Below are 27950 nucleotides of genomic sequence, written 5' to 3' on the forward strand. Positions count from 1 at the left end.
TTTTGCCTGCCACTTATGTGTATCACTTGCATGCAGTGCCTGTGCAGTCCAGAAGAGGGCGTTGTATCCTATGTAACTGGAGTTATACAGTGTGAGATCCTTTGGAAGAACAGTCAGTGCTTTTAACTACTGAGGCATCTCTTTAGCTCTAAGGAAGGGTCACTGCGATGACTTACAATATGGAAAAGACATTTGCCATTAAGCCAGATGTCTCGAGTCTGATCTCCAGGACCTGCCTGGTTGAAGGAAGAACTGACTCCTGCTGAAAGTCACCCTTTGCCTTCTTCATGCCTGCTGCGGTGGAAGCACACACACTCAGTTTGTACACACACACACAAGATAATGTTAAAAAACTTTTATTGTGGGCTGGGGAGGTGGCACAGGGACCCACATGATAGCTCACAACCATCTGTAACTCTAGTGCCAGGGGCTTTGACACCTCTTCTGGAAGACACACATGTAGTATGCAGCCAAAAAAGCCATACTTGTGAGTTAAAATAAACATTTAAAAAAGTTTATTGCCTTTTTTTTTTTTAACGAAACCAGGATAGTTGTCTAGAGGAGTGTGCAATATTCTGGGTTTTCAAAATGTTAAAAAAACCAAGAAACTGGGGCGGTGGTGGCGCACGCTTTTAATCCCAGAATTTGGGAGGGAGGCAGAAACAGGCGGGTCTCTGCAAAGCCTGGTCTACAAAGCGAGTGTCAGGACAGCTAGGGATGCACAGAGAAACCCTGTCTCGAAAAGTGGGGGAAACTTTTTTCTTTTTTTTTTTTTTTTTTTTTTTTTTTTTTGAGAACATTTTTCTTAAGTTCAATTCTTCATTATCATTTTTATTTCTGGGCCGAATAGTGATGTTTTTATTTCTTACTAAAAGGGATTATTGCTTTTAGAGTAAGCATTTTGTGTGATACTTTCAGCCTGGCTTTTTTTTTTTTAACAACTGGATTAGATTATCCTTTCCTTCCCTCCCATCCCTTCCCTCTCTTCTTGAGCCACGGTGATGGCCACCTCAATTCTCACTTAGGCCTGAGCTTTCCAGCTCGCCCGCTAGAGGCCACTAGTTTTCTCCGCGCGTCTCTGCTGCCGCTCTATCCTGGACCTCGCCGCTAGTTACCGGCCGTTGTCTCGCTGGTGCCGACGCCGTCCAAGGAGCCGCTCTAGGCTCCGCGAAGGTCGTCCGCATTGCGTGGGGAAAGTGTGGACGACGCAGTCGACTCGCCGGCCCCCGGGGCGGTTAGCGCTTCCGGGGTCGAAGGGTGCGCGGGGTTGAAAGCGGCCCGCTCCGCCCCGTCCCCCTCCCAGACCAGCAGAGGCAGCAGCCGGAGCAGCCGCAGCCTGCGCCCTCTCCCGCCCGCCCGCCCGCCCTCCGCCCGCCCGCCCGCCCTCCGCCGCCCTCCACCCGCCCCGGGGTCTCTTTCCCCTTCCTCCTCCTCCACCCCCCTCCTCCGCCCGCCAGCGGGGCCCCCCTCGCCTTCCCGCCCGCCCCTATTGTTCCGCCCCCGGCCTCCCGCCCTTCCCCTTCCCGCCCGCTCCCCTTTTCCCCTCAGTCGACTCGCGCCTCCAGGTAAGCTTAAAAATTTCTCCTCCGCCCCCGGCAGTAGCTTCTGTTTCCACTCGTGTCATCTTTCTTGGAGGACTGCGTTCGTAGTCTGGAGCCTCGGCCTCTCGTAGTCCCGCGTGAGCGTCCACTACTCTCTTCCTGGCCGTCCATTCACGCGAGGCCCTGGCTCTGGCGCGGCCTAGTAGGCCTCGCGCAAAGCCTGCTCCCCCTTCACCCCCCCTCCGCCTCTTCCCGGTGGCGGCTGCGCAGGAGTCAGGGAGGGCGCGCGCGGCAGGGGGGGCGGCGGTGGATTTGTTGGTTGAGGGGGGTGGGGGAGGCGATGGCCGGCTCGCTGGCCGGGCGGGTGAGCGCGGCTCCCCGCGGGGGTCAGGCGCTGGCGCAGCCTCACGAGGAGGCGCTACTTGCCCGGCCCCTCCCCCTGGGTCGCAGCGCCCCCCCCTGACCGAACCGTTTATTTCCTCCCCCCCAGTCAAGGGAAGGGGGGGGGCTTATTTTTTTCTTCAGTGGAAAATGCTTGGATGACCGGGGCCGGGGGGAGGGGAGAGGAGAGGGGGGCTGCCGAGTTAAAGGGTAGGCGGACTCCCAGTTACCAAGTTACTCTGACGTTCTCTCGGGTAACGAATTTTGAAATTATAAAATGCCTGCCGCTATAAACCAGACCGAGCTATTTATAGAGGGGTATTGACTGCAGGATTAACAGCTGGATTCCCGGGATGGGGTACACTAAGGTTGACCTACTCAGGAGAGGAAGCGACAGGTTTCTCAGAGGGCTTGGAGTTTTAAAAAAAAACGCATCTTCGTGTTCTACTTACATGGTTTTGGAGATAAATTTTTGCTGTTCTTGTCTCTTTGAACTTGTATTACTGTATTTTTAAAATGATTAATCATTTGAGTAGGGATACGGAATTAAAGCTATCAGGTTTATATCGTATATTGGGGGGAGAAAAATGAGTTGTACAGACCTAATTAATAAGCATTGTTTTTCCGTGAGAGGTTGACTTGTGAGGTCTGTGACAACAAGTAACTTTTCTGTAAGTAGGGGTCTGCTGTACTTTGGAATGCATTTATATAATTACTTATCACCCTGAAGTAATCAGAAGACCTTTACCATACGCAGAGTGGTGTAGCAGCCACCTTTTTAAGTGCTTTAAAAATGTCTAAGGCTTGGATTTGGGGTGCAGAGGCAGATTGGTCTTCGAGTTTGGAGGCCAGCCTGGTGTTACTAGCCTGTTCCATTCTGTCCTGAGCTCCATAGTGAGACTCTGTCTCAAAAAACAAAAACCAAAACAAAACCAAAAACTTAAGGATGTGGGGATTTCAATACAAAGCAAAGTGAAAGCTGGTGTTTGGAGGGACAGAATTAAGAGAAGTCACTGACACTGATTTGAAGGGATGGATGCTTGACATGCTTTTGAGATTTCACTGTCCTTTCGAAATATCAGTGTTTGGTTACTAAGGCAAAAACATCAAAATCCCAATTGTCCTGTCTCTCTACAAGTAGAGTTTTGTTTGAGAAGATGAGTACATGCTGTATCCTGGGAATCTGTCACCTACTGAGGCTTTAAAGCAATGTGAAGTCAAACTTTACCACTGACAGTTTCGTTTTTATTGTTGTATTTGGAAGAAAATTTGAGTTAAAAGATTTTAGAAGTGTGTGGTAGTCAAAGTTAACATTCAAGGATAAGGAAAATTTCTCAGATTGATTAGAAAGAAAGAATGGGAGAAGAGAGAACTGAGATGTACAGAACCATTCAGAGGAGGATTGTGGAATGTATATTGGATATATCTCACTTTTTTCAGTGAGACTCCTGGATTAAATTATTTTTCTTGTTACTTTGTGACTGTCCCAATGTGTAGTCTTGGCAGCTGACTTGGCTCTCAATACATTGCCCAAGGTGGCCTCGAACTTACAGCAATCTTGTCATAACCCTACAGTGTTGAGATCAGTAATTACCACCGTGCACAGTTCTGAACTAAATGATTTTAAAATCATTTGGTATCCATCACCACCTGAGATTTAGAGATTGTTTATGTGTATACTCTGCGTTTACTCCAGTTGATGCCAGTATCCAGCAAGCTGAGTTTGCCCTCACTGTAGTAAACCTTGTCCAGCTGCTTTTTTGAATCCTTTTCAAAATGTACTCAGCTGAATTACAACTTCGTGCACTTGAGCAGTTCCCAGTAACCATTGCCAGTGGAAGGAATGAATCTTTCTCATCCCAGTCATCAGTGGAAACCCTATCATTAATGAGCAAACTGGAAACAAAACCTGATCTGTAAGTGTTATGCAGTTGTGCTGAGTGTGTTTACAAGTCTGATAGGCTAACATTTAAGGAAGAGTCCATTAGGTAACAGTTTAAAGGGTGAAGTGAAAATAACTGGAAAATAATTACTCTTTATTTATTCCCCCCTTATTATTTTGGTCATTCTTATAGTTTTGGCATTCACTCCCACCCGTGACCAAAGACTTGACCACTCAAAAGTCCAGCTCCCTGTAACTACTAGACATGGACACCGGTGTGATTGAAGGTGGATTAAATGTCACTCTTACTATCAGGCTACTTATGCATGGAAAGGTATGCACCAGTTTAGAAAATTGGGTCATAGTAGCTGGTACGGGAGGGGTCAGGAAAAGCGGACAAGCATGTGGGAGCTCATCAGATTAGCACTGTGGGACATCTGGCTGTAGCACTCTTCTCTAATGGAGTGTGGTGAAAAGATGGACAGCTTTTACTAGGAAGCCTCAGTGAGCAAGAAAGACAAGCAGAGCCAAAAAAACAGTCCTAGCTGGCTGGTAAAACATTCTGATGTATGTTGTTGTATCTTATAGTTTCAGAAAGAAAAAGAAATTGTTTTGATTTTTGAGTGTACAAGAGATTGAGGGCCAACACTATTGTGGAGTTATATCCCCAGGCCTCATTTTGCATATTACACAAAGGTGTGGTATTTAATCATTCTGATTCTCAATTCTTTGGTAGCTTCAGTATAAAATTTTGTGCAAGGAAATGAATAAGTACTTCCCCCCATGAATCTTAAAATCTATTTCTTTGGATTGGTAATTAGTATAATTAGCAGTTGGTTAGCTGAACATTTAGAATTTTCTTTTCATAATGATGAACTCTGAATTTCCTGTTACCAATGTTTTCTTCATTGCAGGAAGTTGGCAGTATCATCGGAAAGGTAAGAGAGTTTCACTTTAACACTAATTGCTATTTAGTCAGTCTGAGCTGAAATAGTTGGAGCTCATGCTTGACTTTTTCTTTTACAGAAAGGAGAATCTGTTAAGAAGATGCGCGAGGAGGTAAGTTATAAGAAACAGTGGGATCTGCTAGACTGGGAAACCCTGAAAAGGTTCTGTGTGATATATTACAGGGGTAGCGCTCCAAGGGAGGAAGCATTTTCTGGTTGATGTAATGTTTGAAGACAAGTGGAGCAGTGTTTGAAACGCTTGTTTTATTTAGGCAGCGTGTTGCCCTTGCCTGTGTGTTATCTAGGACGGACTATCCTCTACAATTTCAGCTCTTTTTTATCTATTAAAACTACTTTTCTTTTTCTTATCCAGAGTGGTGCACGTATCAACATCTCAGAAGGGAATTGTCCTGAGAGAATTATCACTTTGGCTGGACCGACTAATGCCATCTTCAAAGCCTTTGCTATGATCATTGATAAACTGGAAGAGGTTTGTTTTTGTGTGTGTGTGTGTGTTGTGTGTGTGTGTTTTAAGATTGCCTCTACTGCCCCATTACCAGTCCTAAAACAAAACTGAGGTTAAGTAAGCCTGTTATGTTCTTGAGCTGTACTTTCAGCCACTGTCTTTTTTTTTTTTTAATATAATTTATTTTTATTTTATGTTCATTGGTGTTTTGCCCAAGTTATGTCTGTGGGGGGGTGTCAGAAGCCTTGTAGTTGGAGTTATGGACAGGTGTGAGTTGTCATGGGTGCTGGGAATTGAACCAGGGTCCTCTGGAAGATCAGCCAATGCTCTTAACTGCTGAGCCATCTCTCCAGCCTTCCTCCCCTTTTGGTATGGCTTTCTTTTGGTATTTTTATTTATTGACATAACTGGAAGTCTGGCACTACTAGTAGTTCAAGACGCCCTTCAGCACTTCTGTGTCACATTCCTGACTGTGGGATCTCATAAAATGTACACTACCCTTTCTAACTTTGTCACTGAAACATTTCCTCACTAATTGTTTTGAAGGTGTGCCATTGCTTCCTTGATGGTTTTACAGTTGAATGAACTTGATGTTTTTTTTAGGATCCTGCTGAAACCGGACATTTTGCATTTTGAACTCTATATACAGGCAGATACTGATAATATTGACTTAAAAGTTAGTGGTAAAACCCTAGGTTTCTGAAAGCAAAATAGAAGAGTGCTTTTTGATGATGCTTAATGTTCCCTGAAATCTTATCCTTGCACAGGTCAGAAATGTTATATTTAAACTGCAGGATCCTGTTACTCCAGAATTTGCAGCTTGAAAGAACATTTAGAAGTACATGCTATTGCCAGGCGGTGGGGACACTCACCTTTGATTCCAACACCCGGGAGTTATAGGGAGGCAGATCTCTGAGTAATAGGCTCTTAGCTTGGAGTGGTGGTACACACCTTTAATCCTACCAGTACTGGGAAGGCAATGGGGCAGATCTAAGTTTGAGGCTACTTTGAGCTACAGAGTTGAAACCCTGTATCAAAAGAAGAAAAAAGTTCTTGGCTTCATAGAATTATATAAAAGCAATTTATACACCTTACTAGTACATGTAGATTAGACGGAGAAGTGTCTTTATTTTTTTGTTTGTTTTATGTTTTTTTTGTTTGGTTTTATTTATTCATATTTTTTGTATGAGTGTTCTGCATGTGTACTTGCATGCCAGAAGAGGGCAGCAGATCCTGTTGTAGATGGTTGCGAGTCACCCTGTGGTTGCTGGGAGTAGAACACAAGACCTGGAAGAGCAGCCAGTGACCTTGAGCTTTCCATCCTCTGGGAGAGTGTCCTAACTACTGATTCCTTCAGAAAGCTAAACAGCCTCATGTACATAGTAAGTTCTAGGCCAACCTGGACTACATAATGAGACCCTGTCTTTAGGAATTTTGAAACTAGGTGATGGTGGTGCACACCATCACCAGCATAGGAGACAGAAGCAGGCAGATCTCTTGAGTTTGAGGATAGCCAGGGCTACACAGAGAAACCCTGTCTTGAAATTTTTTTGTTTTTGTTTTTGTTTTTCAAGACAGGGTTTCTCTGTAGCTTTGGAGCCTGTTCTGGAACTAGTAGCCAGGCTGGCCTTGAACTCACAGAGATCCGTCTGCCGCTGCCTCCTGCATACTGGGGTTAAAGGCATGCACCACCACTGCCCGGCTTGAAAACTATTTTGAGAAGTGAATAAATTAATTAAAATTTTTGGGGGGTTGTTGAGGAGGCGCAAAAGGCACTTGCCCCAACTCATGATATGGTTGGATTAGTTCCTGGGATTCACATTGTGGAAGGAGAGAACTCACTTTCACATTTAATCTCTGACCTACACATACACTCAGTGTAAGTCAACAGTGATAGCAATAGAAAATCTTACTGTTTGGGATAGTGTATTGGAAAGCGTTTGATCAATACAGGTTTTGTTTTGGTTTGCTTTGTTTGCTGGAATAGAACCAAAGGTGTCATGCATAATAATATGCTCAGGCTCTTTTTGTTTTTTTGGGTTTTGAGATAGGGTTTCTCTGTAGTCTTGGCTGTCCTGGTCAGGCTGGCTTCAAAGCAAGCTCTGTAGATCAGGATAGCCTCAAACTCAGGTATCTGCCTTTTGCCTCCTGGTACTGTAATTAAAGGCATGTGCCCCAATTCCTGGGAAAGCATGGACTGTTAGAATTGATCTGTTGCCAACCCCAGAGCTCTACTTCAGAGCATTTTAGATACAATTCCTGGTTTCATTGTCTTTATAGTGCTTTGTATTTTCAACAAATAAAACTGGGAAGTTGAAATCTGAGAGTGGGTATAGCTCACGGTAGAGTGTTTGGTAAGCATATGAAAGTCCTAGCGCTACAAAAGCTAAAAATAAAAACCTCTTTTTTTTGTTTTTTGTTTTTTGTTTTTTGTTTTTCGAGACAGGGTTTCTCTGTAGCTTTGGAGCCTGTCCTGGAACTAGCTCTTGTAGACCAGGCTGGTCTCGAACTCACAGAGATCCGCCTGCCTCTGCCTCCCGAGTGCTGGGATTAAAGGCGTGCGCCACCACCGCCCGGCCTAAAAATAAAAACCTTAAATCATTTTAGTTATCTGGTATTCATTTTGTAAGAGGACATTCAGTTTGATTGTGGTTGCATTGTTTCATATATTCATATCATTGGTTTAATTTTGACAATTTTCCCCTATTGCTTAAATTACTCTTTGTGTATGTGTATATATCCATGTGTGAATGTACACATTGCAGTACCAGAGGAAAGATAGCAGGTGCTTTCTATTGTGTTCTGCCTTACAGCTTTGAGATACTATCATTACCAGCCTTTCAGTTTCTTGTATACTTCTGTTCCACACCCAGTGGTAGGATTGCCGGCATCACAGCCATACCCAACATTTGATGTGGGTGCTGGGACTCTCAACTGATCTGGGTTCTTCCTTATTGATTGTACAGTAAGCTTTCTTTACCACTGAGCCATCTCCCTTAACCCTACTTTTTTTTTTTTGAATATTGGCTACTAGGGACTAGTGGTGGTAGTGGCGGCAGCGACACACACTTTTAATCCCAGCACTTGGGAGGCAGAGGCAGGTGGATCTCTTGAGTTCGCGGCCAGTTTGTTCTACAGAGCTAGTTCCAGGACAGGTTCTAAAGCTACACAGAAATCCTATCTCGAAAAAAAACAAAACAAAACAAAAAACAAATAAAAAAACCAAATAAAAATATTGGCTACTAGGATTAGAATCTTTGGATTGTGCATGCTCGACAAATTAACATTTGTAATCCAAATGGAGGGAAGGCCAGCTTTGTTAGAAGTGTTGCTTTTTTCTGTACCCTTGTAGTGAAGAAAAATAAGATTATGGCTTCTTCTGTAGTTGCTTTTTCTGGGTTTGTGTGTGTGTGTGTATGTGTTGTGACAAGTGATCCGTTCCAGGGAAAGCATTTTACCAACGAGCAAGTTCTGTTTCATTTGGAAGGATAGGGGAACATGGTCTGTTCCTACTGGCTTGTAACTCTGGATCTTACCTTTTCAGAGTCCTGGATAATAGGCAATATTACCACATTGGGCTCAGAAATTATAATGTTCACTTAGTTTGGTATAGTTATACATGTATGCTCCTTACAAATCCAGGAGTAATTGTTTTATGCACTTTCAAATACACACACACACACACTTATTTTTCTTTTTCGTGTTGTGAGTGATTTTCTTTTTTTTACAGGACATAAGCAGCTCTATGACCAATAGCACAGCTGCCAGCAGACCCCCAGTCACCTTACGGCTCGTGGTTCCCGCTAGTCAGTGTGGCTCTCTGATTGGGAAAGGTGGTTGCAAGATCAAGGAAATAAGAGAGGTTGGTTCCCCCCCCCCCAAATGTTTGTTAGCCTCACCTATTTTTTTTCTATTTAGACAGAGATCTCTGTGAGAGACTCTACCTCCTGAATGGTGCATCATTATACCCGTACTAGATTGTGTTAGGGCTAGAAAAGTTTAGCAGGTGATGTGAAGATTTAAGATGGCCTTCATGATGGTTCAGGTCTGTAATCTCAGCTACATAGGAGACTCCAAGTTCAGGTCTTGTCTTTGCTGTAAAGTTCAAGGCCAGCTCATTGGGACAATTTAGGCGACCCTATCTAAAAAAATACAAGATGGAGCCAAGTATGGTGGTGTGTGTCTTTAACCCCAGTACTTTGGGAGTAAGGGTCAGGTTGAAGTCAGCATGGTCTATCTACATCATGAGTTCCAGGCCAGTCAGGTGAGATCTCAATTTAAAAAACAACAACAACAACAACAAAAAAAACGTAGGATTAAAAAAAGGTGTTGAAATTTGGTTCTGGTAGTACAGTAGTTGCTTAACATGTCTGTGGACCTATGTTTAACCCGGTAACTGATCATGATTAGCAGTCCATGAGACTGTAGTGTGATGATACTGGAATTAAATTGTTATAATTTTCTTAAAAACACAATTCAGGAGCTGGAGAGATGATGCAGTGGTTAAGAGCACTGGCAGCTCTTCTATGGGTCCTGAGTTCAATTCCTAGCAACCACATGGTGGCTCACAACCATTTATAATGAGATCTGAGGCCCTCTTCTGGCCTGCATACATACATGCAGACAGAACACTGTATACATAATTAATAAATTAAAAGCACAATTCATATATTTCAGTTTTTGTGCTATCCAAGGTAGGGTACCTAGGGCCTCGCAAATGCAAGGTGGAGATGGAGAGATGGCTCGGAGGTTAAGAGCACTAACTGCTCCTACAGAGGTCCTGAGTTCAGTTCCCAGCAATGACATGGTGGCTCACAAATGCAAGGTGGATACTCCCCCATTTAGCTACATCAGTGCACTATTCCCTAGCCCCTTTTATTTTTTAAAGATGCAATCGTTGCTATGTTACTAGCCTGGGACTTCTAAATTTACTAGTACTCTTCCCTCAGCCTCCCAAGTACCTAGGACTAGATATAGCCTTGCCTAGTTCAGTAATGAGTTAGAATATGAGAGAATAACTTTTTGCATATAGTTACCATTATTTTATCTTGGGTTGGGGGAGGTCGTTTTTTTTTTTTTTTGAGACAGGGTTTCTCTATAGGCTTGGCTATACTGGATCTTGCTCTGTAGACCAGGCTGGCCTTGATTTCAAGGAGATCCACCTGCCTCTGTCTCCCCAGTGCTGGGATTAAAAGTGGGTGTTACTGGGTCCCATTTCTTGCTTCTTCTCCCCCTTCCCTTTTTACCCCATGAGACAGATTTTTCTGGCCTAGCTGTTCAATTAAGTCACCAGAGATTCTCCTGTCTATCTCTCTTTTATATGTTCTTGGTTTTGTGCTTACAAGTATTTTATAGACTGGGCCATCTTCCGTTGCCCCTCATACCCATTATTTGTGTTTAGTGCATACATAAGCACCTATGTATGCATACTGGTCTGAGGACATGTGACATGACAGTTTTTTCATTCTACCGTGTGTATTCGCTGGGCTCCAACATAGGTTGGTAGATTTAGTTGCAGCTGTCTTTACCTACTGAACCACTAAACTTTTTTTTTCTTGGTAGATTTATATATTTATCTATTTTGATTTTTCAAGGCAAGGTTCCTGGAACTCTGTAGAACAAGGCTGATCTCAAATTTAGACTCTCCTGCCTCTGCTTCCTGAGTATTGGGATTAAAGTCAAGAGCCACCCAGCCTGGGTTGAAGATGCACCCTGTGTGAATATTTGCATGAAAGTGCAGGTGCCCTGGATTCCAGAAGAAGGTTCTGGATTCCCCCAGGCTGGAGATTCAGGTGGTTGTGAGCAGAATTATGTCGGTGCTAGGAACTGAATTCAGATTATCTGTAGGAATTATTATTAGGAAGCTGTAAACAACAGAGCCGACTCTCTAGTCCTAAGATAATTTTAAAACTATTTCTTAACGAGCTGAACGGTTGCTCAGCCTGTTAAGTGCGGCGCTTGCGAATCCCGAGGTCCCGAGTTCGATTCCCGAGTCCGATCACAGAGCGGTGTGTGCTGTCTGTCCCGAGTGTCTGCCCATGCCTTCTCGTGGCATGGGGGGAAAATCTTTTATTTCTTCTAAATGTATTAGGTTTTTGCTTGCGTGTATGTATGCACACCACTTGTCACCACTTGTCAGCAGAATGCAGAAGAGAGTTGAATCTCATGAAATAGAGTTACAGATGGTTGTGAGGGACATGTGGGTAATGGGAACTAAACCCAGGTTCTCAGCAAGAGCAACAGATGCTCTTAACCATTCAGTCATTTTTCCAGTCCCTTAAAAACAGTTTTTAAGACTAGGTCTCACTATGTAGTTCTTGCTGTCCTGGAACTCACTCTGTAGACCAGGCTGGTCTTGAACTCACAGAGATATATCTTAACTCTACTTCTTAAGTACTGGGGTTAGAGGTGGATACTACCACTTTCTGGCTTTTTTTAATCTCTTTATTTTTTATTTTATGTGCATTGATATTATTAGTATTTTCCCTACAGTTATGTCTGTGAGGGAGCCAGATCCCCTAAAATGGAGTTATATACAGTTGTGAGTTGCCATGTGGGTGTTGCCAGAACTCCATTTCATGAGATTCAACTCTCTTCTGCATTCTGCTGACAAGTGGTCACTAAGTGGTGTACATACATACTTATCTTTCAGAGTTAATTTTTTTTTCTAATGTAGGTTAAACAAAGTTATGTCAATTAAGTTTTCCATTTTAAGAAAACTTGTGTTTAAATCAGTGGTTCTCAACTTTCTTATGCTGTGACTCTTTAAGACAGGTCACTCATGTTGAGCTTACCCCCAACCATAAAAGTTTTTGTTGCTATTTTATAACTTATTTTGCTGCTCTTTTTTTTTTTTTTTTTTTTTTTTTTTTTTGTTTTTCGAGACAGGGTTTTCCTGTAGTTTCTAGAGCCTGTCCTGGAGCTAGCTCTTGTAGACCAGGATGGCCTCGAACTCAGAGATCCGCCTGCCTCTGCCTCCCGAGTGCTGGGATTAAAGGCGTGCGCCACCATCGCCCGGCCTATTTTGCTGCTCTTACGAATCATTATATATATATCTGGTATATAGAATTTCTGATGTAAATCTTATGCAAATGACATGTTGAAAACTCATTTCTAAAGACTTATTGCACCAAATCAAATCTTAAGACAAAGGACACTGGACATTAAAAAAGAGGTCCACCCCTGTCTTTGGGATTCAGTGCAGTTACCTTTCTTCTTGTGTGTACTCTGCTAGCATCAGAGTTTATTTACTTTTAACTTTTTGTAAGCAGTTCTGTCAGATAAAAGATAAAGGAAGAATGGGAAAAGAGAAAGAAGGGGTAATAGATAATAAGTGTCTATTGAATATCACATTCTAAAGTTGCCATTGGGGGAATTGAAGAACGTAGTTTTTCTCTGATTTCTATTTTTCTTTTACCTTAAAGAGTACAGGGGCTCAGGTCCAGGTGGCAGGGGATATGCTCCCCAACTCCACTGAGCGGGCAATCACTATTGCTGGCATTCCGCAATCCATCATTGAGTGTGTCAAACAGATCTGCGTGGTCATGTTGGAGGTAAGCCCTCAGGCTCATGCTGGAGGTGGGGGTGATTCTGGGGACAGAGAAACTGATCTATATTTAGTAAGACTAGAATTAGGTGAAGCTGGTAAGCTATCAGTGGGGGTGTGGAAAGAAGTTCTCTTGTTTATATTTTCCTTTTGCCAGTTTTGACTTATCTTAGTTTGTGAGCAAAAATAGGATCTGCTAAGTAGTCTTGTGGCTCAGAATAATTTTAGTATCGTGGGTAGGGTAAAAGTCTACAAGGATTTTGGATTTCTGAAATGCTGACCTTTTGAATCACTTGACATTGACATAGTTTTTTTATTTTGGAACAGGATATAGTCAAAATAGTTAGAAAAAAATATCAAATGGTGGTGTTTCTGAATGAATTATGAAGTCCTGTTATTCTGTTGCAAAAAAAAAATAGAAATTAAAGGAAATTAAATCTTTTTTTAGTTACATGAGGTTGAATCTGAAAGGAAAAAGATCTTGCTTGTGTCTTTTTGAACCATATATGTAACATTTGGGAATTTCATATCCAATTTAGATTTTATTATTTATACAAAAATATGAGATCCTAAAAATTATCAGTTGAAGTATATCTATACATTTGTGTGTGTGTGTGTGTGAATTTATTTACACGTATGGAAATCAGCTGGGTGGTTACAGTGCATGCCTTTAATCCCAACACTTGGGAGGCAGAGGCAGGCAGATCCTTGTGAGTTCGAGGCCAGCCTGGTCTACAAGAGCTAGTTCCAGGACAGGCTCCAAAGCTACAGAGAAACCCTGTCTTTGGAAAAAAAAAATCCAAAAAACAACCAAGTGTGGAAATCATGACAAACTATTTCAGGACATATTTGGTGAGAATTAGTGAGCCATGAAGTTTCTTGTTGCTTTAAAGACAGATAATAAATATCAGATATTTGAGATTACAATGTCTAATCACGTACAGCTTGGTAGTTGAGGGAATGGAAGTCATTTTTATTTAACTGACCTGTGTGTGCTATCGCCACACAGCTGAAGCAGCTTTGAAACCTTATCTCTTTTTGTTTTTTTCCCCCTCTGACTCTCTCCCAGTCCCCCCCGAAGGGCGTGACCATCCCGTACCGGCCCAAGCCCTCGAGTTCTCCAGTCATCTTTGCAGGTGGTCAGGTAAGAGCACTCTTATTGGTGGGCAGAATGAACAGAGAGTGTGTTAGATACCTGCTTTGCCAGCAGCACACCAAAGTACTTTGCATGCTTGCTGAAAACTTGTACATTTGGCCATAGTTTGATTTGCTTTTTTTCTTTTTTTTGGTACTATATATAGAAAATTTTGAATGCCAAGACCTTATTTTTAGTGAAAGTTTTGTAGGCACTCAGAAGAGTTACTGATTTTGGTGGTGGTTTGGTGAAAGTTAAATTCTTTCAGTGTCATTACTTCCCTATACTACCATCCCATTCATGGTTTTGTGTGGGGGGGGGATGTTAGAGGTCTGAGTACTGATAGCAAAGGGTGGTAGTCTCAAATGGCATGGGGGCATGGGGTGGTAGGCTCTTGAGCTTGAGTGTCCTACAAACTTTCCCTCCCCTTTACCTCCCCTCCCCTACTCTACCCTTTCACCCCCAGACTCCAGTGTGTTATCCCCCAGACTCTTAACCTCATAACCACTGGTTTGAAACCCCATGTTATAATTTAAATCAGCTGAAGTAAGATGAGCATTCAAGGATAGGATGGGGAGAGCATGCTGGGCTTGGCGCCTCTGTTCCTCACCAATCTAAACCATTTATCTTTTAACACATGGTTTATGCTAAAGTTAGGGTTGTGTGAGAAGAGCATTGATAAATGTCACGGTACTAGTATATTCTGATTGTTAGTGTTAACTCTGAATAGTAGGTTTTTAGAATACTGTGATTTAGGTTGAAATAGTAACAGTCATTTTGGTAGGTGGAGGTATGTTGCTTAAAGTGCCCTTCCCACTTGGGACTGTCGTATTTAAAAAACATCTGTATTTAGCTAGTTACATTTGTATTTAGTCTGAAAGGCATTTGAGAGGAAAGTATCACATTTTACTGAGTAATAAAAGTGAACAAGTTTATGTCTTGCTGAGAGTTTTCATAAGTAGTTATAGTTCAGTGTTATTGTGAGATGTGTTAGAACTTTGTTTAAGCATTAGTTTTGTTTAAACACTTTGTCAAAGGCCTGCCAATACAAGTAGTTGGGAGGATAAGCAGTAGGCTCAATCATTGTAGCCAGGAGGGTTAGCCTCAGGAGTTAATCATGGAACTCTAGGTTATCCAATGCTGGGTCACCAATCCATCCTCCTTCTCCTCTTCCCTGTCACTCCTTTCCCTTTGTACCTTTTTTCTTCCTCTCCGTACCTACCTCCCCTTTATTCAGTTAACTGCCCTCTTAAAGCTTGCAGCTTCTTCCATGAGTTGCCCTGTCATGGGTCATTCCCATGGGCCTTTTTATAAATGGACCAGTTCACAATGTCCACATATGGACCTCTGTCTTTTGTGGCAAGTGGGTTCTGTAGGGGTTTAATGTAATCCTACAGTGACCAAGACCAGCATCAGCTCTGTTACCTCACCCCCCACTCTTACTGAAAATAACCCAGTTGTGCAGTATCATCTGCTGCTAGGTAACTTTTTTTTATTCACTCATTTCAGCTCGTTTCAAATCTGTGTTGTGAGCTCCTTTTTAAGGAAAAAAGAAAAAAATAAACAACTTTTTTTTTTTTTTTGGTGTGAATTTCATGCTGGTGACAAGGTGCCGGATTGACAGCCCTGGAGACTGAAATCCTCTATTTATCCACAGGACAGGTACAGCACAGGCAGCGACAGTGCGAGCTTTCCCCACACCACCCCGTCCATGTGCCTCAACCCTGACCTGGAGGGACCACCTCTAGAGGTGAGAGGGGATGTTCAGTCTCCAAGGCTCACTCAATCCTTCCGCCTCAGCCGAGACTGCCAACACACGGGGGGCCAGTGGCGCTGGTGATTTTTGTGCTGTGGACACCACCTGTCCACGGGGACCTGGACTGACCTCCCCACCTCATTTCACACAGGCCGCGTAGCCCACCAGATGGTAACGCCAACCTTTTTTTTCTTTTTCTTTTTTTTCTTTTTTTCTTTTTTTGGTTGCTGTTGTTCAATCCCTTTCCCTCTCCCACTCCTCCCATCCCATTTTCACCTTCCCACCCCCACCTGGATGTGCTTTTGGGGGTACTTGCCACTGTAACTGATGTGAGAAAGTTCACATTCTATTAAGTAACCAGCCACTTCCTTCCATTCCTTCTTTTTTCCTTTCCTTGTCACCCCCCCCCACCCCCAATTTCCCTAAAGACCCAGCTCCCTTTTTGGGAGGATATGGTGTGGGGAGGGCATAGTGGGAGCTGCAAGTGCCTTTATGCAGGGATAGGGGAGGGGGCAGGAAAGACAGGACTTAGCAAATTGATCCTCCCCCTCCCGGTACTTCTGTGTCAGGTCCCTAGCGTTAGAGACCTAGCTAGCTTCTTGTGAATTTAGGGTCTTAGGCAATGTTGAATATATGTGGTGCAGGTTTGTGTAGATATAAATCATTCATATTAGTGTGATTACTATCTTAAATTGAATATATGGGGTAGGGGAATTGGTCAGTTGAGCCATTGCTTTTATTTTATTTTCCACATTTTAGGTAAAAAGCTGATGTGTATATTTTACCTTAATCAAAGAGAACTTGTGGAATAAAGTTGCTGTATTAGGGTTCATAGAAGGCCAGCTCAGGTCTGACCATTTGTGAGATTCCCTTTACTGTCTCAACATGCCTCCCTTTGTCTGGTTCAACTCTGGCTTCCTGGCTAGTTGAAAACTTGCTCCCCCCCTCTGCCCCCCACCGGGTGGCTGTCCGTGATTGGTTTTTAATAGGAATTGTTTTCCTCCTTTTTTAGGCCTATACCATTCAAGGACAGTATGCCATTCCACAGCCAGATGTAAGTTTTGATTTCACTTCTTGTTTGAAAAACTCCCTCTCTATCCAAAATTGTTTCATTCCTTTCTCCCTAGTAGACAGGAGTAAGTTGGGTCTTGAACCAACGGTGTTGTTACGGTTTAGAAGGTGAATCACACATTATCAACTTGTTTGCCTTTGACTGTAACCCCTAGACATTTCAGATTGTTAATCTGTGTTTCAGATTATTCTAAAAGAAATGTTCTATGGTGCACTATTAATATCTTGGCACAATTCAAACTGTCATTATAGTGTGCTTCCCATTGGGAGTGGGGGGGTTGGGTTTGCTTTTAGGCACTTCTCATTCTGAGGTTACAAATTAGAAAAGGCATTGAGGGAAACTAGAAAACTAATTGTAATTCAACTCAAACTTTACTGAGAAGAACCTCTTACTTAAAAGTACTGATATTTAGATTTTTGTTCAAGGATTTTTTTTTGCACACTTTCATCCTTATTAAAACCCTTACAGGTGCCAAGTACTAGGTCTGGGAAGTTGAGTCCTGGTTAGTGGCAGCTTCAGGAGAGGTGTGGAGTAGGATGGAAAGGGTTGTTCTGTCACCAGCTTGGGCAGGTTTCTGTGTGTTGCCAGTGAGATTGTTGGGAAAATATTTGTTGAGGGTGAAGCCCAGTTTGGTTTCTTGTTAAGTTACTCTCCTCCTTGCAGTCTCCCTGCCCCCCTCATCTCCTTCCCTTTTCCCAATACTGGTAGAACCCTGCATGGTGTGTTTTCCCTAGCACCACTGCACAGTTGTTTACCTAGCCTGTCTGTGCCTGTCCCTGGGGCAGCCATTGCCAGTGGTGCCTACACCTTCATTAAACAGTCCATAGGGGATGGTTGTTGGGCCAGCATTACTGCTTTCCTTTTCACATACCCCAAGTGCGTTCATTCTTGTATACTGACATCCTTTCTATTTCTAACCCTTACTGCCCTATATTCTGCCTGTCCTCTGGATTATACTGTAAGCCCCATTCTTATCCTGTTATCATTGGAATAGTAGCATCAACTTTTGGGAGGCAGGAACTGTGTACATTTTCCCATCTGGATGTGCTTGAGTGCCTACTAGGTTACCCTTCTAATGCTGGTCTCCTGTTTTCCTTCCTGCAGTTGACCAAGCTGCACCAGTTGGCAATGCAACAGTCTCATTTTCCCATGACCCATGGCAACACTGGATTCAGTGGTATGGATACCTTAGTGTTTATTTTTGTAAGCTGTAGTACAAGATAGAGGCCAGTCCCAAGGTCTCAGCTTGACAACTGTTTAAAACAAACTTCATTATCATCTAGCACCTGCTGGTATAAAGTTGACCTACTATGGCTAAAGGAGGTAATGTGTTTGTTAACATGGTTTTCATTTGGGGTGAGTTAATTATAAAAGAATAAAAAGCCCTGGAAGGTTTGGGGTGAGATCTGGGGATGCTTGTCAGGAAAGGGGTAGACTGATAACTTCTAGTACCTATCCTGATAGTGGCCCCCTTGATCTGATTAGCATCCCCTTTCTCTCCACCAGGTGTTCACAAGACTTGGGTAGAGACAATCCATTTGTTCCAAATTATGTAGTGTATTTTTGGTTTTGTTTTTCTTTTGTTTTGGGGCTTTTTTTTTTTTTTTTTTTTTTTGGTATGGTATAAGGGATAACTTGTCCGATAGGGTTTAGAATGAGACACCAAAACCACTCCATTTTCACCTTGTATCTTAACAGGCATTTGATCCAGCTCTCCAGAGGTGATAAAGGCTATTGTGGGTAATGATTAAAAATAAAAAAAAATCTGTAGTTAGTAGTCTACTGTTATAATTAAACTGGTGGGGAGTCTTGTTTCCACTTGCCCATATAAACCATACCAGCTACAGGCATATGGCAGAGAGGAGCTGAGAGAGCAAAGAGGTGGGCTTGGTGCCCCTGAGGGTCCCTTGATGGATCTGGCCAACTACCCTCTAAAAATGTAGTTGAGAGCAGGACTAGAACTGTAAAGGTTAGCCAGCCCAAATGGCCCAATCCTGGTGTTCTTAGGGATGGGTAGGGGTGTTTATTATGATGGGTTTTTTTTTTTTCTTTTCTTCTTTTCTTTGGAAAACCAAACAAAAGCCAGAAGAATTAGACCAAAAGACAGAATAAATCTGGAGAAATAAACTCCCCACAACCTTATTGCCATTTAATCTATGTGATCTTTAAGTCTAGCTTGGGAGGATAAAGATGGAGGTTGTTACTCTGATACAGGTATAATTGAAGCAATTCAGTGTATGTGCCAAGAGTCTATGATACCCGGTAACAGGAATGAAATTGGCACTGATTCTAGTGAGCATTGGGTGAAATAAAACCAGGACACAACAACAAACTTAATCAGAAAAGACGTAGGTGTATAGAAGCTTCGGTGTTTAGGTTTTGCTCCTGTTTAAGAATACCACACTCTTTGCCCCATGTTATCTCCCTATACTTGTTAGTCTGGGCTTTGCAGGAAATGGCATGAAATCAGCTCTTCTGATTGTACATGAGAATCTTTGCAGCATTATTTTGATACCCCTCTCCCATCTTTCCTCCTTGGGGGCTTCAGAGTTAGTGATGAACCCCAACAGCCAATGCTGGGTTTCCAGCTTATTTCCTTCTGTTAGTTTAATGTGCAAATCACTCATTCTGAATGCTGTGCATTAAACTTTGTTGCTCTTTTCTGTCTTTTAGCAGGTTTGGATGCATCTGCTCAAACTACTTCTCATGAACTCACCATTCCAAATGATGTGAGTATAAAGTATGTTAGCATCCTGAGAAAAATATTGCTAGAGAGAATTGATAGAATTAACTGTGTTATAGTTTTCAAACAGAACTTCTTCCTATCCTGTAGAAATTCTTATTTGCCTTTTACTTAAAACATCTGTAAGGTAGTGAGACCAAAAGTGCATCCGAATTTAACTTTGTGCTCTGGGAGGAGGGATGATGTCAGGATGAATTCACGAATTTTGATGCCCCTCCACTAGATAGCTTGCTAGGTTCAGTATCAGTATGGTTCTGGTTATTTTGTTTTTGGAGTGGAGGCAATACTATGGGGATATACGCAAAAGCTAATGGTTGGACTGAGAAATTAGCTTGAAGTTGGCGTTGATTTGTAGTTAATCACATGAATGGTTCAGAAATTAAACGAGATCTTAATTTGAAGGTTTTGCTAGCAATACAGCTGAAGGTTGGAGAGTACAATTTTAAGCACAAGGTGTAGAAGTTGATTGGTGTATGGTCTTGTGTGTAGCTGTTCGGCTCTTAATTTGGTGTGCCTTTTTTTTTGTTGTTTCTCAAGTTGATTGGCTGCATAATTGGGCGTCAGGGCGCCAAAATCAATGAGATCCGTCAGATGTCTGGGGCGCAGATCAAAATTGCAAACCCAGTGGAAGGATCTACTGATAGGCAGGTCACCATCACTGGGTCTGCTGCCAGCATCAGCCTGGCTCAGTATCTAATCAATGTCAGGTAAGTTTGACCTCTCCTTTGCTTTATTAATGCCACAGTAGTGAGGGAGGGTGTTAACATATGTGGGTTTACTTGAGGGGGTAGAGGTTGCAAACGTTCCTACTCCCTTTCTTTTCCTAGAGCTCTGCTTCTGTCTTTAGCAGAGAAAAATAGCCAGATTAGGGTTTTATAGATTGCTTGTTTTGGAACAGTGGGGGAAGGTGGCAAGTATGTGTCTTAATTTGTTTTAACACATCATAGACAGGTCATTTCTTTTATGGTTTTGGAGTCCAAAGTAATCTTGAATTTGGGACAAAAAAAAAAAAAAAAAAAAAAAAAAAAAAAAAAAAAAATAAATGATACATCTAATAGTTTCTTGTAGGTAGCTGTTACCATTTGTTTTGCAAACATTTCTCAAATGGGAAGTGTGCTAAGTTTTGTTTTTTTGTTTTGTTTTGTTTTTTTTTTTTTTTTTTTGGTAAAAAATGCACAGACTTAGGGGTGCCCCAGATACTACAGGGATATTTTTCTTTCCTATTCCCATTCTCATGCATCTGCAAGTGACTTTTAAGGTCTTACTTCCCTATTTGTAGGTACTGTTCCTACAATTTTAGTTGTAGGACAATTGTATATAGTCAAATAAGCATCCATCCTACCAGGTGTTTTCTTTCCTTCACTCTGCTCAGTCACATTGTGAATAACAGTCCATTTTCAAAGGGAGTCACATTCATGTTATTCTTCATATAGAAAGAATTGTATCTAGATGTACTTTGTTTTACTACCACATCAAGTTTCTATGTTGAGTAAATTAGCAGCAATCTTATACAGACTCTTATTAGTAAATAGTAAAGACTTTGATTTCTAGTTCACACTGGAGGAAAGGTTTTTATGGCAAAAATAATGCTTTTGGGATCTAGACATTGTTAGCTTCCACTTTGGGTAAGCTTACTTGGAGATCAAATTTATAGCTTTAAATTTGAAATTTGACCTTCCTTCCTGACTGGTGTGTTTTTAATAAGTTAGTGGCTACATTATAAGGAAGCAAACTTCATTATTTGAAGTAACGGCAGAATTGTTTAAAATAACTGGTGAGTGAAACTATCCAAACCATAGATTTGGATCAGAACTTTTGTTTGTTTGTTTTTGTTTTGCTTTGTTTTTTTTAGGTAGTCCTGGAAGTCCTGGCACTTCTTAGACCAGGCTGGCCTTGAACTCAGTCTGTCTCCTGCTGAGTGCTGGGGTTAAAGTGGGTCAGAACTTTTTAAAGCCTTATCACCAATGCTAGGGTGTACACATTTGCTGCCTTTTTTTTTTTCCTTTTAAAGCTTTCCTTCTGGTTCTATTTGAATGAAAACAAGCAAACTGGTTTTATTTGTTTTCATAATTGGCTTCATAGCATTTCTGCTGTGCCTCCTGAGCTTTTTTTCATAGGGTTCTGTGTCTTTATGTGACTCATTACTGTGATAATTAAGGACTAAATGGCTCTCAACAAGCTAAACAGAATGGAATTAGGAGAAAGTTTCTTGTGGAAGTGACCTTGTAGGAGTTTGTGTTATCTCAGCAAATACCTGTGACCCTGGTTAGCTGGAGGACTTTGTAGGAATAGAAGGTGTATTTTTGTCTTTAAGCACAAAGGTTAGCCGGGTGGTGGCGCAAACTCGGGAGGCAGAGGCAGGCGGATCTCTGTGAGTTCAAGGCCAGCCTGATCTACAAGAGCTAGTTCCAGGACAGGCTCCAAAGCCACAGAGAAACCCTGTCTCAAAACAAAACAAAAACAAGAACAGAACAAAAAACCACAAAGGGTTTTTTCAGCTTTAAAATATAGGGATGGTCAGTTAAAATGAGAACTTCCCACCAGGAAGCTTCCCTGGACCTCACCTACACTTGTTCTTTTAGCTTTTTTTCTTTTAATGCTACATTATTTGAAGTTAGTGATCTACTTTGACCTTTTTGCCTCCTTCCATTTTAATCTTTAATATTTTGGTTCATTTGCTGTGAAGATGTAAATAGGCTTTAATATTAACTACAGAAAAAAATTTTTTTAGGCATGCATGGTGATTCACACCAGTAATCCCTTAGCACTGAGGAATCTGAGGCAAGAGGCTCTAGTTTGCAGTCAGCCTGGGCTACGCAGGAAGACCCTGTCTTAAAGTCTTTAAATAGCTGCAGTATATAATGTGGTGTTCTTAAGTAATTATTGAATTGTTGCTCCTTCACTTAAGTGCAAAACTGAAAATTTGGTTGTATGAACTGATTTTTTTTTTTTTTTACAAGATTATCTCATTCAATTAACAGTCTTCTTTAAACACTTTTGGGGACTGAACTTAGAGCTCTTAGTGTATGTTAGGTAATTCCCAGACATCTTTGTCTGATTTTCTTTTGAAAGAGGGTCTTAAAGTTGCCTTTTAAACTCTCTTCGTAGCCCAGGCAGGCTGTGGGCTTCTGATGTTTGTCTCAGCTTCCATAGTAGCTGTGCCACTAGGCCTGGCTACTTTATTCTGTTTATGGGTTGGGAGATGTGTGCTCTGTGTGATTCCTTCCCTCAGTCTTGTCAGTTATGTCTTTACCAAAGCAGTTTAAATAGTTTATGTAGGAGGGAAGGTGATGATACAATATCTAGAGGGTGGGGCACAAGCTAAAAGAGTTCGGTAAAAATTGGTAGTATATCTTCCTAATTAGCAGCCAAAGGCACTTACTAGTAGAACTGAAGCGGATTTTGTCCTGTACTTTTTCCCTGTTGTGGTCTTCCCTTCCACCCACCCTTTTTTTGTTCCTTTTTTCCTCTGTTACAGTTTAGAAAACGCTAAACCCTCCTCCCAGACAGCCTCCGTCACGATCCCTGATCACCTCAGCATCAACCTCTCTCAACCCTCCACCCCTTCTTCTTCTTCTTCCTCCTCCACCACCACCCCCTCGCTCGCCACAGCGGGGACTTCCGACGCACCCTCCAGCCTCCCCAACCCTCTTCCGACCGCCCCTTGTGTCTCCAGTCTGCTTGGCATGAAACCCATCCCTCTCCTGGCTCTAAATGTTGTGTCTGCTGCTAAGGGTACCGGGGCTTCAGCTACCACCACCACCACCTCTACTGTGCCATGTGTAACTAACAAACTGAAAGGCGAGAAACAGAGATTCTCTCCCTACTGAGTGCATATCTTGGCACCTCCTCAAGTGTTGGTTCATTTTGTTTTTCTTTGTTAACAATGGTGAGAACCAAACTATTGTGAGCTTGTGACCGTTTTCTTTTTACTACTTTTGGGGATATCTGGGTGGGGGTGGGGACGGGTAATTCTTGTTTAGGCTTAGGTCTTACAGCTCAGTGCCTGTTTGAGAGTCTGACTTGTTGATTGAAATCATTATCTAGAGCCAGTTCTTAACTCTCCCTCATTCTGTTACACTTTTGTAGCTTTATTCTGCCTTGCAATATAGAAACGATGTGTTAGACTCTGTGTTGCTGAATAAAAGCTTCTCCGTTAATCCTTTCCTTTTTTTTTTTTTTAAAAAAAAAAAAAACCTTTATTTAATGATTAAGTTGTCAGCTGGCCTTGGCCAAATCTGTGTCTCTAGTTACAATAAAGTTGCCACAGTAAGAACCGTAGCTCACTGTGTGATGTAACGGGTGAAGGGGTGGGGACTTGTGATCTGTGCCTTGTGAGCTTTGGTGGCTGTGCAGCCTACTTGGGCCTTTTTGAATCCCACATGAATTTCGTAACCCTTTGCCAATATTCCCAACTAGAAGGGCCTTCAGTAGCTTCAATACTAAAGAGTCTTCATGATTGCCCAGAAACTTTTATATTGCTAACACCAGTTGGTAACAAGGGTGTCTTTGCCCAGCTCTTTTCCTCTAGTGAGTGGTTATTTCAAAGGTACACATAGGATTTACGTCTTTATTCATAATAATAGACAGTGGTCAAAGTCAAAGGTAGCTATTGTCTATATTCCTTTAGGGGGTCAGTATATATCCTTCTGTGATGTCAGGAAGCACTTATCTCTGAGCATGTTAAATAGTTATTCTATTTCCTGCCTGCCCTTCTCTCTCACTAACATAACTATCATGAGTGAAAGGTAACGGGGTTAGATTTGATGGACTTACGTACTGTTCAGTAGGAACTAGGAAAGAAGCCCCTAGAGAATATACTCATAACATGTGTGATTACCCAGGACTAATTGTTTGTGCTGTGCTTTTACACAATGGTTCTCTTAGCTCCTGGTGTGTAAGTTCTCTTTTTTCTGGTACTGGAGCTTGATCCCAGGACCTAGAATGGTGTGATTTGTGTTAGGTAAATCCGAATTTTTTTTTTTTGCTTTTTTTTTTTTTTTTTTTTTTTTTTTGAGACAGGTTTTGGATCCTGTCCCGGAACTCACTCCGTAGACCAAACTGTCCTCCAACTTACTTAGATCCACCTGCCTCTGCCTGCCAAGTTGCTGTGATTAAAGGTGTGTACCTCCAGTGCCCAGCTTTTTTGTTTAGTTTTTTTAATCAAGATGAGCTACAAGTATTTTTCACAAAAGAGGAAAATGATGTGCTGGGGCTGAGGATTGAAGGCAGTGGTACAATATTTGCTGGGTCCTGGGTTTGTTCTCTTGCATTGGAGAACAAAAACGGAAGAGCAATTCTCTTGTCAACCAATGGACATATTGTGAGTTTTCTTTACTGTGAAGGTTTCTATATAGATTTTTTCTTTTCTGATGGCCTTTCCCAGCCTAGAGTGATATTGAACAACAGTAGAAAGACGTAGCTGTTCTTGCGTACTACATTACCTTTCAGTGTTAGGGTGGCCTTACACGTTTGCATTCAACATACCCTAGGTCAGGGTGATAGCTGTGTCCTGTTCTGAGTGGTTCAACTCTTTCTATAGTTCAAACATTACTATGCTGATAACTATCTCCATAGGGATTTCATTTTTAACTTTAACTTGTCTGTTGGAAGGATTCTGTGTTTTGTATTGTTTGTTGTGTTGGTTATTTTGTTTTTGGGTTTTTGTTGTTGTTTTTTTTTTTTTTTTTTTTTTTTTTTTGAGACAACATGTCTCTGTGTAACAGCTCCTGGCTGTTCTAGAACTGCCTTGAACTCAAAGAGATCCACCTTCCTCTGTCTCCCAAGTGTTGGGATTAAAGGTGCCTGGCTGGAAGGCCTTTTAATCTAACAGATATCTTCAATAAAGAATTGCTGGGACGAAATCCAGATATCTAGGAGACTTGACTGTCGTGAGTCAGATGTGTTTCTGGTTGAGATTTCTCTTCTGTGCTCACCCTCTGCATCTTGCCCTTTATAAATTTTTAGGCTTTATAGTGAGTGCTGGACAGTTGTTGAGCTGTTTATATGTGGCCACCGTGCTTCTACCCTATATGGTAGGGTTTTTTGTTTAAGATACTAGATTTAAACTAACCGGTTCCCTGGAACCTTTGTTACCTACAAAAGCTCTATCATTCAAAGCTTGCTTTACTTATTTGATGTGCGTTTTATGTGCGTATGCATGTGCATTATATGTGTGCAGGGCCCTTGGGGACCTGAAAATGTTGGATCCCTTAAACTGGAGTCACAAACAATGTGAGCCACCAAGTGACATCTGTGAACCAAATCCAGGTCCCTGTAAGAATAATAAGGGCTTCTACCCCATAACTGTCTCTTGAGTCCCTAAAGCTCATTGTTTATCTTGTTCTAGGGCCATCTTGTTTTGAGATTGATAAGAATCTGCTGTATTTGTGTCCATGTTGTTGTTGGGCCCATGTGCATGTGTGTCATAGAGCACAAGTGGTTCTTGTCTTCAACCCTGTTTCAGATGACTTTCCAGCTTCTAGGGATTGTCCTTTCTCTGCTTCTGATCTGTCATAGGTGTGCTGGGGCTACAGATGCACTGGACTACCTGTTGTGTCTGTTTTGGGCTGCTGGGAGCATTAAAGTCAGGTCTTCATGCTTGTATGACAAACACTGTATCCACTGAGCCATCTCCACAGCCCATGTATTCCTGTTTTGTGTGTATGTATCATGTATGTGGATACATATGGGACTTGTATGTGGGTGAATGGAAGTCAAAACATGTTTTCTTCATTCTCCAACTTATTTTTTGAGATGAGATCTTTTGAACCTGGGACTCACTGGCTAGATTATATACTTAGCAAGCATCCCAGATTACAGGTGTGCACTGCCACTTCTGGCATTTTTTTCATGGGTGTTTAGTTCTTATTGCTTCATCAGGGAACTCACTGAGCCATCTCTGTAGCTCCTCTTTTCAAAGAATGAAATAGTTCCCTTTATATTGAATTTCACCTATGAGTGTACTTAGCAAGCCTGACTCTAGCTTTGGAGATCTCACATGTTTTTAATGTTTAGGCACATTCAGGGTGTTAGACAAGAGAAACCATTCTGACTTTAATAAAATAGTCATTAAGTGAGGGACGACCTTTTTGGTTTCTGGGACAGTCCCCCTGTATTGCATTCGTACTTTAGTGCAGTACCGTTATCACTCAGGCAGCACAAATGATGTCATTCACCTCTTAATGAAGTTGAGCTTATTGTGTGGAACTGAGACTTTTAGTTAGCTTCAAAATGAGGTATTTTGCTGCCTACCTAATTTCAGTGAAGTATACTGGATGCCTTTCCTTCAGAGTTTAATTGGTTCCAGAACCTCAGATGACCTATTTAAAACAGAAGTAGAAAGGCACTGTAGTGAGGTAGGTTTATAAGGAGGATTTGGCACTGTAAGAAGGCCATAGGTTTTGGGTTTTGAAGAGTGAGTCCTGTTGCTTGTTGTATTATTTATTTTTGTAATGAAATTTAAGCTTGAAAACAATAACCGAATACTATAGTTTCTACACTTGGTTCTTCCCTTTAACACCCTTTAGTATTTAAAGTTATGTGATGTCTTCAAATATGCTCCCAGCACAAAGCAGTTCCTTCACACTGATAAGAGCTACATAGGCTGTAAACACATTAGGTGAGATTATCTTTCTGGAGGCAGTGTTCTCCCTGTTGTGTGAAGGGGGTGAGCAGAGCAGTAAAGAAACAGCTTCTGTGTCCCCTCCCAACAACAATGCCGGTAAAGCTTAAAGGGACAGTGTCACCAACATGATGTGCTTTCTTAAATGAGAGTGCAGTGGTATCAAACATGCACACCATATCATATTACAGTTAATTAAGAAACCTTGAACTGCCTGCCCTGTTAGTAAACTACTGTTTGTAACTGGGTAAACTGACTGACTCTTCTTTCTGTTTTACAGGCTTTCCTCGGAGACAGGTGGCATGGGGAGCAGCTAGAACAGTGCAGATTCACCCATAATCCCTTTCTGCTGTTCACCACCACCCATGATCCATCTGTGTAGTTTCTGAACAGTCAGCGATTCCAGGTTTTAAATAGTTTGTAAATTTTCAGTTTCTACACACTTTATCATCCACTCGTGATTTTTTAATTAAAAGCGTTTTAATTCTTTCTCTGTTCAGCAGTTACGCTGAGATATCCATATTTAGTTTTATAAGCTTCTCCCCCCTTTTCCTTTTTTTGGGGTTTTTTTGGCTCATGAATTTTTGTTTGTCATGGAGATGTAAGAGTGGAATATTAATACATTTCAGTTTAGTTCTGTAATGTCAGGAATTTTTCAAAAAAAAATTAAAAGATGGACTGGAGCTTTTTCTTTGTGAATAGAAACTGGATGCCACAGTGACTTATGTGGGTGTTATTCCTGTCTTGATGTTATTTTTATACCTTTAAACCTTCACAGAGCCCTGGCTGGGTTTGAATAGAATTAAGATTTTCTTCTGTTTTACCACTCCATGTTTTGTTTTTGTTGTTCTTTTAAT

General features: G+C 41.8%; 1 protein-coding gene and 1 non-coding gene across 7 annotated transcripts; one reads left to right on the plus strand and one right to left on the minus strand.

The window, feature by feature from the left end:
- Positions 1–1446: 1446 nt before the first annotated feature.
- On the plus strand, positions 1447–27924 carry Pcbp2 (poly(rC) binding protein 2). 6 transcript variants are annotated; one of them, XM_038341324.2, is made up of 14 exons: positions 1447–1565; positions 3998–4138; positions 4719–4742; positions 4831–4863; positions 5125–5241; positions 8948–9079; positions 12642–12770; positions 13821–13907; positions 15556–15648; positions 16667–16708; positions 17831–17903; positions 19400–19455; positions 20007–20176; positions 27374–27924. In XM_038341324.2, exons 2-14 carry the CDS (start codon positions 4070–4072, stop codon positions 27408–27410), a joined length of 1062 nt encoding a protein of 353 aa, XP_038197252.1. In that variant the 5' UTR covers positions 1447–1565; positions 3998–4069; the 3' UTR covers positions 27411–27924. The 6 variants fall into 6 exon arrangements, with proteins under 6 accessions (XP_038197252.1, XP_038197255.1, XP_038197256.1 ...); XM_038341327.2 differs by having other exon boundaries at positions 13833–13907; XM_038341326.2 differs by lacking the exon at positions 1447–1565 and adding an exon at positions 2144–3838.
- Positions 12337–12505, minus strand: LOC119824128. Its single transcript, XR_005287060.1, has one exon. It is a non-coding gene; the product is annotated as a small nucleolar RNA SNORA81 (small nucleolar RNA).
- Positions 27925–27950: the final 26 nt, after the last annotated feature.

The sequence above is a fragment of the Arvicola amphibius genome, chromosome 9, assembly GCF_903992535.2.
Source record: "Arvicola amphibius chromosome 9, mArvAmp1.2, whole genome shotgun sequence".
NCBI classification, from domain to species: Eukaryota; Metazoa; Chordata; class Mammalia; order Rodentia; family Cricetidae; genus Arvicola; species Arvicola amphibius.